The sequence below is a fragment of the Polyodon spathula genome, chromosome 9 (assembly GCF_017654505.1).
Source record: "Polyodon spathula isolate WHYD16114869_AA chromosome 9, ASM1765450v1, whole genome shotgun sequence".
Classification (NCBI taxonomy): domain Eukaryota; kingdom Metazoa; phylum Chordata; class Actinopteri; order Acipenseriformes; family Polyodontidae; genus Polyodon; species Polyodon spathula.
Window position 1 is genome coordinate 28,015,117 of NC_054542.1, and position 12,810 is coordinate 28,027,926.

Below are 12,810 nucleotides of genomic sequence, written 5' to 3' on the forward strand. Positions count from 1 at the left end.
ATCATCTGATTTGCTGGTCCCATCCTGACTACCAGCGAATCAGTTTTGAAAATGGTTTGTAAGTAAGCACCAAAAGTGTTCCACCTGGGATCCAGAGCAGGTATTCCTGGCAAATAACATGTACAGTGCCTATAGGAAGTATTCACCCCCCTTGGCCAATTTCAGTTTGATGCATTTAAATGCTGGAATAAATAATTGTAGAAATCTATTTCTTGTAACTTTTTTTTCCTCATCTATAAAAGCAAAACTTTTGATACAAATTTTTTTTCTAGATTCTTTCTTTTAGTGAAATTTGTAGAAATTATACATATCCATTTGGATATGCAAACTTTTGATTACAACTGTGTGTGTGTGTGTGTGTGTGTGTGTGTGTAATATATATATATATATATATATATATATATATATATATATATATATATATATATATATATATATATATATATATATATTCACACACATTACTGTGCAAAAGTTTTAGGCAGGTGTGAAAAAATGCTGTAAAGTAAGAATGCTTTCAAAAATAGACATGTTAATAGTTTATATTTATCAATTAACTAAATGCAAAGTGAGTGAACGGAAGAAAAATCTAAATCAAATCCATATTTGGTGTGACCACCCTTTGCCTTCAAAACAGCATCAGTTCTTCTAGGTACACTTGCACACAGTTTTTGAAGGAACTCGACAGGTAGGTTGGCCCAAACATCTTGGAGAACTAACCACAGTTCTTCTGTGGATTTAGGCAGCCTCAGTTGCTTCTTTCTCTTCCTGTAATCCCAGACAGACTCGATGATGTTGAGATCAGGGCTCTGTGGGGGTCATACCATCACTTCAAAGACTCCTTGTTCTTCTTTACGCTGAAGATAGTTCTTAATGACTTTCGCTGTATGTTTGGGTTCGTTGTCATGATGCAGAATAAATTTGTGGCCAGTCAGATGCCTCCCTGATGGTATTGCATGATGGATAAGTATCTTTCGTGTACCGCTCTCCAGCCCTTCGGCGAACAAACTGCCTTCTGCTACAGCCAAATATTGACTCATCAGTCCAGAGCACCTGCTGCCATTTTTCTGCACCCCAGTTCCTGTGTTTTCATGCATAGTTTATAAAAACATATAAACAATATACAATCAGCCTTGCTTATTTAGATCAGCAGGCGTATAGACGAGGCTTTTTGTTCAGTAGCCTTTTTTCAATGTCTAATGTTAAGCACTGGGTTGTCGTGGTACAGTATACAGTCCATCATCTGTCTGTACCAAGTAATTTAGAAAACAAACTTAAAATAAGGTGCTGCTGAACTTCCTGTGTCACTGAACCAGAGCCACCTTAAAAAGGAAAGAAAAATCCATCTGTAATAGGTACCATTTGTCCTCCTAAAGCATACACATTCTTATTTAGAGGTCACTTACATAGTTATATTCAAACCCCACATTTTGTTGAGTTCCAAAGGAATTGTCAAGGTTTTGCTGTGGCTTTTGATGCATTATCTGCCATAAAGGTACCTTATAAACATGAATGTGATTTGAACACACACTATAAAAAGTATACACAGTATCCACACTTTCCAGGTTTTCTCCTTTTTTTGAATTAGGCATTTGTATTCTTCACAAAACACCATGTGTCTTTGTATCAGAGAACTTCTCGCCAAGATAAACCTCTTGCGAAATCCAGGAGAGAAGACACTTAAGCTTGTTTTATCTCAGTCCTATCTGTTTCAACAGAATACCAGAAAATCAGGGCTTGCTGCACCTATTTTATAACATTATGGATCAATATGTTAAAAGTAAATTCAGTAATGACCCCTATTTAGATAGATCTCCTTAATTTGCACACAACCTGGTGTGCCGTTGTAAATGCAAGATGCTTTGCAGATCTTTGAGAAATGTTACTGTTGCTTGATTTCGAACCAGTAGTCAAACATTTGTAGACCAGTAGCATTCGCAAAGAGGCGTTAGGTGCTGCAGCTGGTCACTAAGATCATAGATCAAACTTTTGTTAAAACAGGTTACACTTGGCCACTGCACCCTTGATTGTAGTCCTAAAGCTAAAGAAATGATACACTGTATAGGATATACTGTGGGCTACAGCCACAAGCAATTCTCACTGAGCCACACATGGGTAAGAATTCCAAAAATCAGGAGCAGCGTTTGGAAGTGAAACCCCCTCCACTCTGAAAAACACTGCTGTTTCCAAATTTCTAAACTTAAAACAAAATTTGTGTGTTGTGTGGTTTTTTTTTTTAGTAGTCGCCAATTAATTTTACCCCAATTTGAAATGTCCAGTTGTATCTAGGCTCAGCCCACTGCTACCACCCCTGTACTGACTCGGGAGTGGTGAAGACGGAACACGCTGTCCTCCCTAACGTGTGCCGTCAGCAGACCGCTTCTTTTCATTCTGCAGGCCCGCCATGCAGGCAACCCAGAGCTACAACGTCAGAGGACAATGCAGCTCTGGGCAGCTTACAGGCACGCCCACAAGCGCCCAGCCAGTCTACAGGGGTTGCTGGTGCGTGGTGAACCGATGACACCCTGGCTAAAGTTACCTCTGTTGATTGAATTGCCAGATAAGCCCAGCAGTTCAAAAGGTCATGTGGCGTGGACTGTGTTAATTATTTTTATAGAAGCGCATGTCTAAACAGCTTTTGTATTACAACAGTAGTGTTCAGTAGTGCAGGTTTTCTTAAAACCATTAGAAATGTTCAATTCAATTCAAACCTGAACTAAGTGTAACTCTGTTTTTTTCCAGGGGACCATTCAGTGTTGTGCGGCGATGTATGAACAGAGAAACTGGACAGCAGTTTGCTGTGAAGATCGTGGATGTGGCCAAGTTTACTTCCAGCCCTGGCCTGAGCACAGAAGGTAAAACATCTTCATGTATTTCTCTTTCAGGGAACCAGGGTTATGATGATAACCTAATGACCTCTGTGACAGGTACAGCACATTTCTCATGAGGGCTTCAACAAATTAAATATCTACTGGAATCTGACCTTCACAGTTTAAACCACAGGTTCTGTTATTTCTGAGTATTGTAGAGCACCTTTTGTGTGTGTAGCATAATCTTCACTTACTACGAGCATTTTGACTCGATCCATGTTTCCAACAGCTATACACATATTGCATCCTGGTTTAAGGCAAATGCTATAAAGGTTCTGAAGCAGTACTTCTGTTCAAGACAGACTACTCTTTACTTGAAAAGTTTTCTCCCAGACATCAAAAACCAGTACCTTTTTCAATAATGCACACATTTGCTTTCGTGTTGATTTCCAACACAAACCAGTGTCCCACAATAAATGTTATGCAAAATCAGAATTTTGGATGACTCGTATAGTAGTGTGAAGTGAAGACTGATTTACTGTACGTGCTATAGCTATAGAGCTGAATTTTTTAGGACACATTTAAATCAACTAGTATTTGCATAAACCGCTCAATCACATCACAAATCACATCAATAGATCTCTTGTGCTTCTTTTGTTCCCTATCAATTATAAACCTGTGTACAAAAAATTACATAGCAACAAAAGTCCACACAGGAAAATCTGTATAACAACTAAAATATGTGCGCTGTACTACCTTCTGTAGTTTCATAAATGTACAAGCTATATTTTAAACTGTAAAAAATGGGATCATTTAACAATATAGCTCAACTGGATATGTGTCGTTGTGGGATACTGCCAAGTCTTGGGTGCAACCACACAAGAAGAGGAGATATCCCACAATGATGCACACACCCTGGAGTGACTTTCTGAGAATACAGTGGCCATGATTTATTTAGACAACAATTAACAAAAATAGATTTAAAGATCTCAGGACATTACCATGGCTACGACAACACAAAGCCCATTGAAATTAATAGGACGATGATCCTTGCCATTGTAATCAGTAATATTTATTTTGATTTATGCAGTAGGTGTTTATTATCATGTTCCTTGTACAGTAATACATGGGAATCTGTAGAATTAGTTGACCTGATGGGATTTGAAAGGCCTTCGAAAGAGTAGCAGAAGGCACTTGAGCACTGCAGAGGTCATATATGCAGATAATGATTTGCTGCCACCTCTTGCCTATAGTCAGATCCCTCGTTTGCATGTGATGTTTCCATACAGTACAGTGCTAATAAGCCATGTTCTCCCTCTATTGTGGGTGACTACTGAACGACAGGAGAGATTTATTTCCGAGTTAATAATGCAGAGGGCCACACTTTGGATTGGCTCTGGCAAGCAGACTGACTTCGGAGCCCCCTCCATCTGTCACGCCAAGCCTTGTTAGTAATGACTGCATTAGTGACAGGTGTGAAATGGTACAATAAAATATCATACTGTCAGTCCCTTTGGCATGGGGACACATGGGGATAGATTTATCAAGTCTTTCTTTTCTTAAGTAAAATAAAACTTATTTCAAAACAAGTAGTAAACATCAAATTGCATTTTGGTGTAAAGACTTCGATAAATGTGGCCCAACGTCTTTAAATTTAATAAAATCAATCGAGGACAAAAATCCGATGATGTGTTGGCTTTTCAAATCTTCTTCATACGTGTACTATAGACCAGGTGGGGTTGAAAGGTCACCACTTTATGTGCTTTCTTTGTACAGCCTGGGATCTTGGGTTTCCTGCCTCTTTGACTGATTGCCTTCTATATACAGTAGAGGTAAAACAAGTGCACAGTATTGCAATCAAAGCACTAACTTGTTTGAGTCCAGTTTTCAAAAATGATGAATGAGGTCACCCTGCAAGGAAAAACAGCAGATCTGACAAGGTGACTGATAGTCCTGCAGCATTTCTGAATACTGAACAATGGAAATTTTGAACCTTGAAGTACCGTAGCTACTGTGCAGCAAGTTAATTTGCAGCAAGGTCCTTTCAAACCCAGATAAGTTACGGTATTGTGGACTAATTGGTGTGAATGGGAAGTTGGAAGGCAGAGCTCCTAAGAGCTTGTCAAGTTGAGAGAGTCAAGCTCCTTAAATTGGAGAGTTTAGAGAGCACAGACTGTTAGGATAAGACACAAACACTTCATTAATCCTGTCTGGGATTATTAATCTGCTCAGTGTGCTTTTAGTAATTTCCAGGAGTTTTTTTTTTTTTTCCATTTAAACAATTGTAGAACACCAGTCTTAAAATGTGACATTTTCAGATCCTTGTGTATTACAGTGAAGGAAATTGCAGAGCAACCATCTGACTTGTCTTGTGGTGTTCTGTCTCGACATCTGCCAACACAAAGAACAAGCTTTTAAATCTTTCGTAGTAGGACTGCAAGTCAAAGATCAATCGCGCTTTATTGCTCATGCAGCAGTTTCTCCAGGCCAATGCCAAGTTTCCTTGATGCCAGAACTAAGAAAAATTGTCATCAGTAGGTCTAAAAAAAAAAAAAAAAATGGAACGCAGTCCTTTGCTTTCTGGGCGTTTGCTGAACATTAACTTTGTCATACTAGTACTGGTAAACATATCACCAACCACCTGTGATCTGGGTATGGGCTGAATTGCACAAGCGTTTCTCGAGATATATGCAGATGGACAGTCGCACCTCCACTTATTCCCTTCGCCTGGGTTCTGCATCCCCAGCTTGGGATAATGAAAACTTGGGCAACGGGAAGCATTTAAATCTTAGTTTGTTGTTTGTATAGAAAAACGTATATGTGATACATTACAGCAGTCCGTGAGGCTCACCATCTCTGTAACTGATCAGGTAAAAAATAGGCTTGCCTCATTGTAGTGGATGAGAAATACTCATTGGTTACTTTGATTTTAAACTTTGAATGCTTCAAACTATGATTGTTTTGAGATGTTCTTGCTCGGTGTCAGCATACTGTATGGAAAATGTGGGACAAGTCCCTTTTTAAAGCAGCTTTTCAAGCAAAGTGAATGTGAATGCGCACACATGGGAAATGTAATAGACTGACAAGGGTGCAAACATGCAAGTAGTTTTGTTTTGATATTATTATTCTTTAATTGATGTCTGTGGTATTTCAGGGTTCTCATTAGAATTTATTACTGTGGGAGGAGTGTATCACGTGGTCTTTATCATGTCTCGTGAGTGCTACTGGAGCTGGAAGAAGGAGAAGAGAATTAAATCTGACAACAGAATTAACGTGAATTGGAGAGCAGGATTATTAGAATGGAATTTGTTTTTTCGAGGTTGTTTGAACTGCTATGAAAATAAATGCACTGGATTTAGCCACCCGATTAAAGGGAGTATGACAGGATGTCGTTGCGGTGCCATCAGGCCAGAAGCAGGAACTGAAAACACACAGGCAGTACTGCAATTAAAAAGACGCGTGGTGCAGCGTTTATTAAAGAACAAAAATAAATAATTAAACAAAACACAATAATAAGAAAACCCAGGTCAGGCTGGGCAATTGCCTTCACTGATTCTTTTGGGTGCCTTTTCGATTCTTTTAGTTTTGTTTTTCAATCACCTCGCTCTCTCGTTCCTCCTCTGAACACCCACCCGACCTGACCTGACGGTATTTATCTTGGTGGTCATTTTCCAATTAATAAATTAACTAACTAATTACACTTGGGAGATGACCATCTTCTTGCACAAGGTTTTGTCATGGATGGTGCTACCCATCCACACTACAAAACATAAACAAACTACGGCTTCTCACCGTCATTTCTAAATACAATAAATTTTCAAAATACACATAACAATAAATAAATCATAATAAACAAAAGACACGGCTTTTGCCGTCATTTATATACCTGAATAATAAATAAACAAACACAACATTTCCATTACATGAGAGTAGATATTAAACTTCATGCTGATTTGAACTCAGCTCTTGCCAAGATAAGCACCAACTAAAACACAGCTTTGCAGTAAACTAATGTGATCCATCTGCATCTCCATCCATTTGTGTTTCTTTACATCTGATGATGTAGATATCCTTCTGTCTGGTGTTGATTGCTGCAGTGTAATGCTGCCTCCAGGGATCATCTCATTTTGCCTCCTCAGCGAATCAGCACACACAATGGCTGCGATGCTGGCTCCGGGGATCAACCCAGTGCGGTCTCCCCAGCGCATCAGCATAACAACCGTCTGGATTGAGTTTAGTAGAGTACATCTCTGGGGTCTTCAAGTGGGCACCTTCCATCCTCTGTGTTTCAGGGACTAGCCTCAAGAGGGCTCAACATTGATTCTGGCATCCCAGCATCACCCCTCCATCCCCTACTCAGCTCAGCCCAGGTTACTTACCTGTACATCACCGTTGCTTTCTTTCTATTGTGCTTGAGATCCCCATCCAGAATCTTTCCGTCTCAACCACATCTCTGGGGTCTTCAAGTGGGCACCTTCTGTTCTCTGCGTTTCGTTGACTAGCCCACGACACCTCAAGAGGGCTCAACAGTGATTCTGGAGTGCAGTATCGCCCCCCCTTCTTACTTACCCATACATCAGCTTTGCTTTCTTTCTATTGTTTTTGAGATCCCCAGCCGGAATCTTTCCGTCTCAACCACAGCCAGTTGCTGCTCCTTTCTGCTGCTTCAGATAATTTCTTCACTGTGCGACGAAACTCTTGGCCACTGAACCAGACATCTCTGAGAAACTGGGTTGTAGAGTATGCCACAAATCCTCGACAACCCAACTCCAACCGGTAAACTCGGACTCTCCATCCTCGCTGTTCCTCTTCAGCAGCTAGTTGAGCATACCGAAGTTTCTTCCTCTCATACGCCTCATCCACAGCATCTTCCCATGGCACTGTTAACTCTACCAGATGAACAAGGCGTGCTAATCCAGACCACAAGACAACGTCTGCTTGAAGGTTAGTGGTGGCAATCTCAGGTGGGACTATAAGCCGTTGAACCTTCAAGTTCTCAAATAAATAATCAAATAATTGTACAGGGCTCCTTTCCCTGTTACAGGGAGGTTGTATTTTTAATAAAAAAAAAAAAAAAAAAAAAAAGGCTGATTTGAGTAATGCTCCCATTTTTTAACAATGCCATTGTCAAATTGACTGTAAACGTCTTCAAAGCGACAATAAAATACAGCAGTAATAAAATGCAATTTGAAGCCTGTTACTCAATGATGTTGAAGGAGTGGAATCTCTCAGTTCTGAGCTATTAATGGTGGTGCAATATTTGCGGTTCTTTTTGTTGGATCTTAACCTCCATTATGTTAGCAGAACATTTTCAGAGATTTGACTGACATCACAGCAGCAGTCTTCAGGAAGAAAATGCTGTTCACACAGAATTTCAGCTGTTTACGTATGAAATTGCTGAAGTTAAAAGCTTTTCATAATTCTTTAATGGGGAAATGATGAGTGACTTTCCCTCCTGAGTACTCTTGCTTGGATTTGCTACATGTACCTGTAAAGTGTAGATTTCATTTTTTTATCCCTGTTTGATTTATGCAGAGTAGCTTAAACCGCTCTGTTGAACCCAAACAAAGGACCATAAGCAAAGCTTGTACAAGGGACCAAAAGTTTCCCATCTTACGAAATAGTGCCTCAGTTCACATTGGTGCATTGGAGACCTGCTTTGCTCTTGACAATATTTCAACAGGATGAATTCACTGAGATGGAACATATTGTTCCCTTTCAGATAAATAGCTATTATCCACTGCTTAGGGGAAATAATACATTTTCTGACTGAATTGACCCGTGACAGCCAGAGCAAAGTTATAGCAGAAAAGCTATTTTACCTCTTGCTGTAGCTTAAAGGCGACGCCCTCCAGACCAATGATTGCATCTTCTGCAATATAAAGAGCTGAGCGCCATTTATATAACCCATCATGCCTTACTGTGTCTAATCAGCTGGTTGTACTTCTACTTGTAGGGGAGAATGTTCTTTGCTGCATTTATACACACCACCTTACTTGAGCTGATATTGTCTTGTCCCTTTCAAATTGGGAATTAGCCATGCCTGCTTTGAAGCAGTATCAAAGTGCCATGGGGTCATGAGTACACTAGGTGATGTCACCCTTATTTTAATCTCTGATCAGAAAGATTTTTCTGGGTTTTCTGACTTGCAGATAAATAGTCCGCAGGGGTATTCTAATGACAATTCCTATAGCTATCCAGCTCATTTTGTGCATCAGCAGCAATGCAAGAAGAGGTGACGGTGTTATTACCAAACCATATTCTATACAGGCTTGCACCTCTTGAGCCATCACTGTGTTTCATTCCCCACCCCGTCTTGACCCGTCATCACTTGATCAAATGCAGCTCACTTTTCTAGGGCTCCTGATTTTCCATTCTTGGGAATGGCAAATTCCATTTTTCAAAATGACCAATTCCAATTTATTAAGAATTAACAACATAATTTGAACATAAGTAGATTTTTACATAAATGTATTGAATAATTATTATTTTTTTTTTTTTCATTTAAGTTGGTAGAAATGGCAAATTCCATTTTTCAAAATGACCAAAAGGTGTTTTGAAAAAAAAAAAAAAAAACAACAGCTAATTTGAACATAAGTAGATATTTTACTCTGCACATTTTTAAGTAATAATAAATATTACATAACTTAATGTTCATATATTTTACAAGACTTACACATTTTAACATATTAATAGTACTTTAATAATAGAACAGTGTGAGAATTTAACAGAGTATCATTACAAACATTTTAAAATGAATGTGACATTTTAATAGTGTAACTGTTAAGAAGAGTTCGGCGCTTCTACTTTTGAGCTACTATGGATACGTATTTCTAAAAGCTCCTTGTTTGGTTTAAAAATTCCTTTGATATTGTGTTCCTTAACTACTGACACACATTGTACAATAAACACACTGGCTTTGCGTTCGGTACAGTTGGTAAAATTAATAAGTATTTATTAGTGAATGCATTGTTGAATCTACAATTCTCACAATTTTCTGTACTTCAGTAGCTAGAGTAGGGAGAGCCAAGTTATAGCAACACGAGTAAAAAAACTAAAAAAATCACTCTGAGCACGTAGTATTATTAAGGAGCTAATGAGAAATTAGAAATAATAAATTATAAAACTAAAGGGTTCACCGCAGCCACCGCGTCGTTCCCTTGTAACGGATTTGCGATAACAACTAAATAAATGAATACAATAATTTAATTTTTTTTATTAGCGGGTTTGACGTTCGTTTTTCTTCCAGGTACTTTTCTGTATATACAACGCCAAAGTTATTCCACAGAATAGAACTCTCACAAAACAGCTAGTTGCTTTTTTAAACAACTCGACTCACAGGCAATGCCGCAACAGAGACAGTCCATCAGCGTAGTCTGTCAACGCTGGGCTTCTGTAGTTTTCAAAGCAATCCATAATTTTTTATAGGAGAATAACAGCAGTAAAAGACGTTTGCACAGGTTTTTAAAAAAATTATTTAAAGGTGCAGTTGCAAATCAGAATTCCATTCCCAAAATGCCAATTCCCTTCCCAATGAGTAATTCCTCGATTCCGTCCGTGATTCTGCGATCGTGGGAAATCAGTAGCCCTACTTTTCTGCCAGTTCAAGAGCACCATTTAAAAAATAAATAAATAAATACATTATTGGCGCATATACTTATATTTAAATCTCTGTGTTGGTGATTCTCCAATTTAGAACTTCCAGGAAGTCTCTCTTAGACAGTTAGTCTGTTTTGATGTTGTATTATTATTATACTGGATAATACCTGTAGTTGTGTTGTAGTGTTATACCTGATCCAGTGTGTTCAAACAGTTCCACCACAGAGGTATGCATATTGTACAAAGGGATTCCTTAAATATTAATGATGATAATTAGTTGTGGAAGAAAATTAGCCCTGTCGCTTCATCAGTGATGCTCGCTGAAGGAACCTGGATTTTAGATTAGGATGGGGAGAAGTGTCGCTGCTGTGCCCGATCAGTCAGTGGTGCAGGTTGTAATTGAGCCATTAACTCCCCAGTCCTTGATGCTGTCATGCAATGGCAAATCAGAGTTGTATAGTAAACAGAAACCGTTCTATGCACTTGCTAATCATGGTAGTGGGTTTTTGTGCACCGCTGTAGCAGTGTACAGGTCAGGGATAGAAGCTAACCACTTATAAATCAGATAACATCAAGGAAGCAGGTATTGATTGGGAGACTGGAGACTATGCAGTGTGTGAAATAATGCATATAGGAGGATACAGAATGATCAGGCTGTCTGACTAACCATTAAGTGTAGAAGAGAGGCAAACAGAGGGGTGTTATGCATTTTAACTGTTTCACCTGTATTGTATCTCCTGCTTGATCTGTGGGACCTTTTGATTTGTTGATTGTAATTGTATTCTTTATAAATCTGACACCTCAGATTGTAGGTGTAGCGGTTTATTATCCCAGAAGCCTGAACTCTCTTACTGCAGTTAAACAAAGCAGCTTTTGTTTTAAAGCCATCCACAGAGAAGAGCTGCAGGGGATACCTTGACCGTTCTTTTGTTTAGTGTATTCTGGTCAGGCCGCTTCACTAACTCCTGCAATCGATCCTCTAGCACAGGGGTGTCCAATCATGGTCCTGGAGGGCCATTCCACTCCAGGTTTAACAGGAAAAAGTAGAACGTTTACTGCTTCAGGATCTGGATGGAGGCTTATTTATTTAAAATAACAATTTAGAACAGGGTTGGGACACAGGAGTGGAAGGACCAACTTTGGCCACCCCTGATCTAGCAGGTCCAAGATGTCTGGTATAGTATTTTTCGGTGGACATTAGGTGAGCCGCTATGCAGGTTTTACTGTTTATCACGATTTAGCACATTTGCTGAATTGATACTGTTCCTCTTATACTACACCGTTATGGTATACAGCAGTTAATGCTATATTTGTGTTCCTATGAACAAAGTGAAGGAAAAGGTCATTTTCTTATGACCACTTTTTTATTCAGTCCTGTACAGAACAGTCCATCCACCCTACCTAAGATTATTTTTGTTTAATCACTTGATAGCCCTAGTTGCAACATAAGTGGTCTGAACAGACCCATTAACCACGCTAAGCCTGCTGCTGCAGCCCAGCGTATTGCTAATAAACAATTATTAAATACATAATTTATTTCTTTTTATGGCTCTAAATGACTTCTGAATGATGAAAAAAATCAAACCGGTGTTCTTTAAAGTCCCGGGTGATACCAGTACTGTAGCTGTGGGTAAGTTGGAAAGAACCATTGCACATATTAAAACTGTATTTAATTATTCATTTTAGTTAATACAGGAGACTGCAAAATAGAGGTATTTTACAAAAGTGCTATCGTACAATGCGGTATTGTCGGCGGTCATGGTGTAATTATTTATACTGTGGTTAATATTAAAAAGAAATCAGATACTTGTTCTCAGTCAGCTTTCCTTTAGTTTACATTCTCTAAAGATCCACTGCAGGCACACAAGCTTCCTCCCTCTTCTAAGCTTCTTTTCACTCTATGAGCTACACATAGTCTTGTGAGGGCTTCATTATTACAATATATGCTTCCTACTAAATCTAATTTGCTTTTTTTTTTTGCATTTTCAGTGTGTCATCAGTTTCTGCCAAGTTGTCATTTAAGTGTATTGATGCCTTGTCACCAGTTAAGTGTTATCATAATTAAACAGATTTATGGAGAGCGCTCTCCTGTACATGATCACAATCCCCATGCTTGCCTTGTAAAGCAGCTCTTTGTATAATGCATCTACGTGAACTCGTTTGTCGCAAGGCAGTTAGGGTTAGGGTTATAGTTCTTATAAAATTAGCAAGGACTGTTTTGTGTCTTTTTTATTTTGATTAGTTTTAGTGCTGTTAACATAACTGTAAAGTGACAGCGTTGCAGTTGCTTCAAAATGTGATGTGTAACTTTAACGTGGGGTCCCTTTTTAATTTGATCATTCCATGCTTTATTAAACTGGATTATTGCATTTCTGAAGCACTTTCTAAAGCAAAGGAAATA

At 38.8% G+C, this 12,810-nt stretch overlaps 1 protein-coding gene across 1 annotated transcript in view; it reads left to right on the forward strand.

The window, feature by feature from the left end:
- Positions 1–12,810, forward strand: part of LOC121321066 (peripheral plasma membrane protein CASK-like) — a 198,376-nt gene that overhangs the window by 64,491 nt on the left and 121,075 nt on the right. Inside the window, exon 2 of the mRNA XM_041259976.1 lies at positions 2,743–2,855. Within this exon, the coding sequence (XP_041115910.1) occupies positions 2,743–2,855 (113 nt within the window). The remainder of the gene's footprint in view (positions 1–2,742; positions 2,856–12,810) is intronic.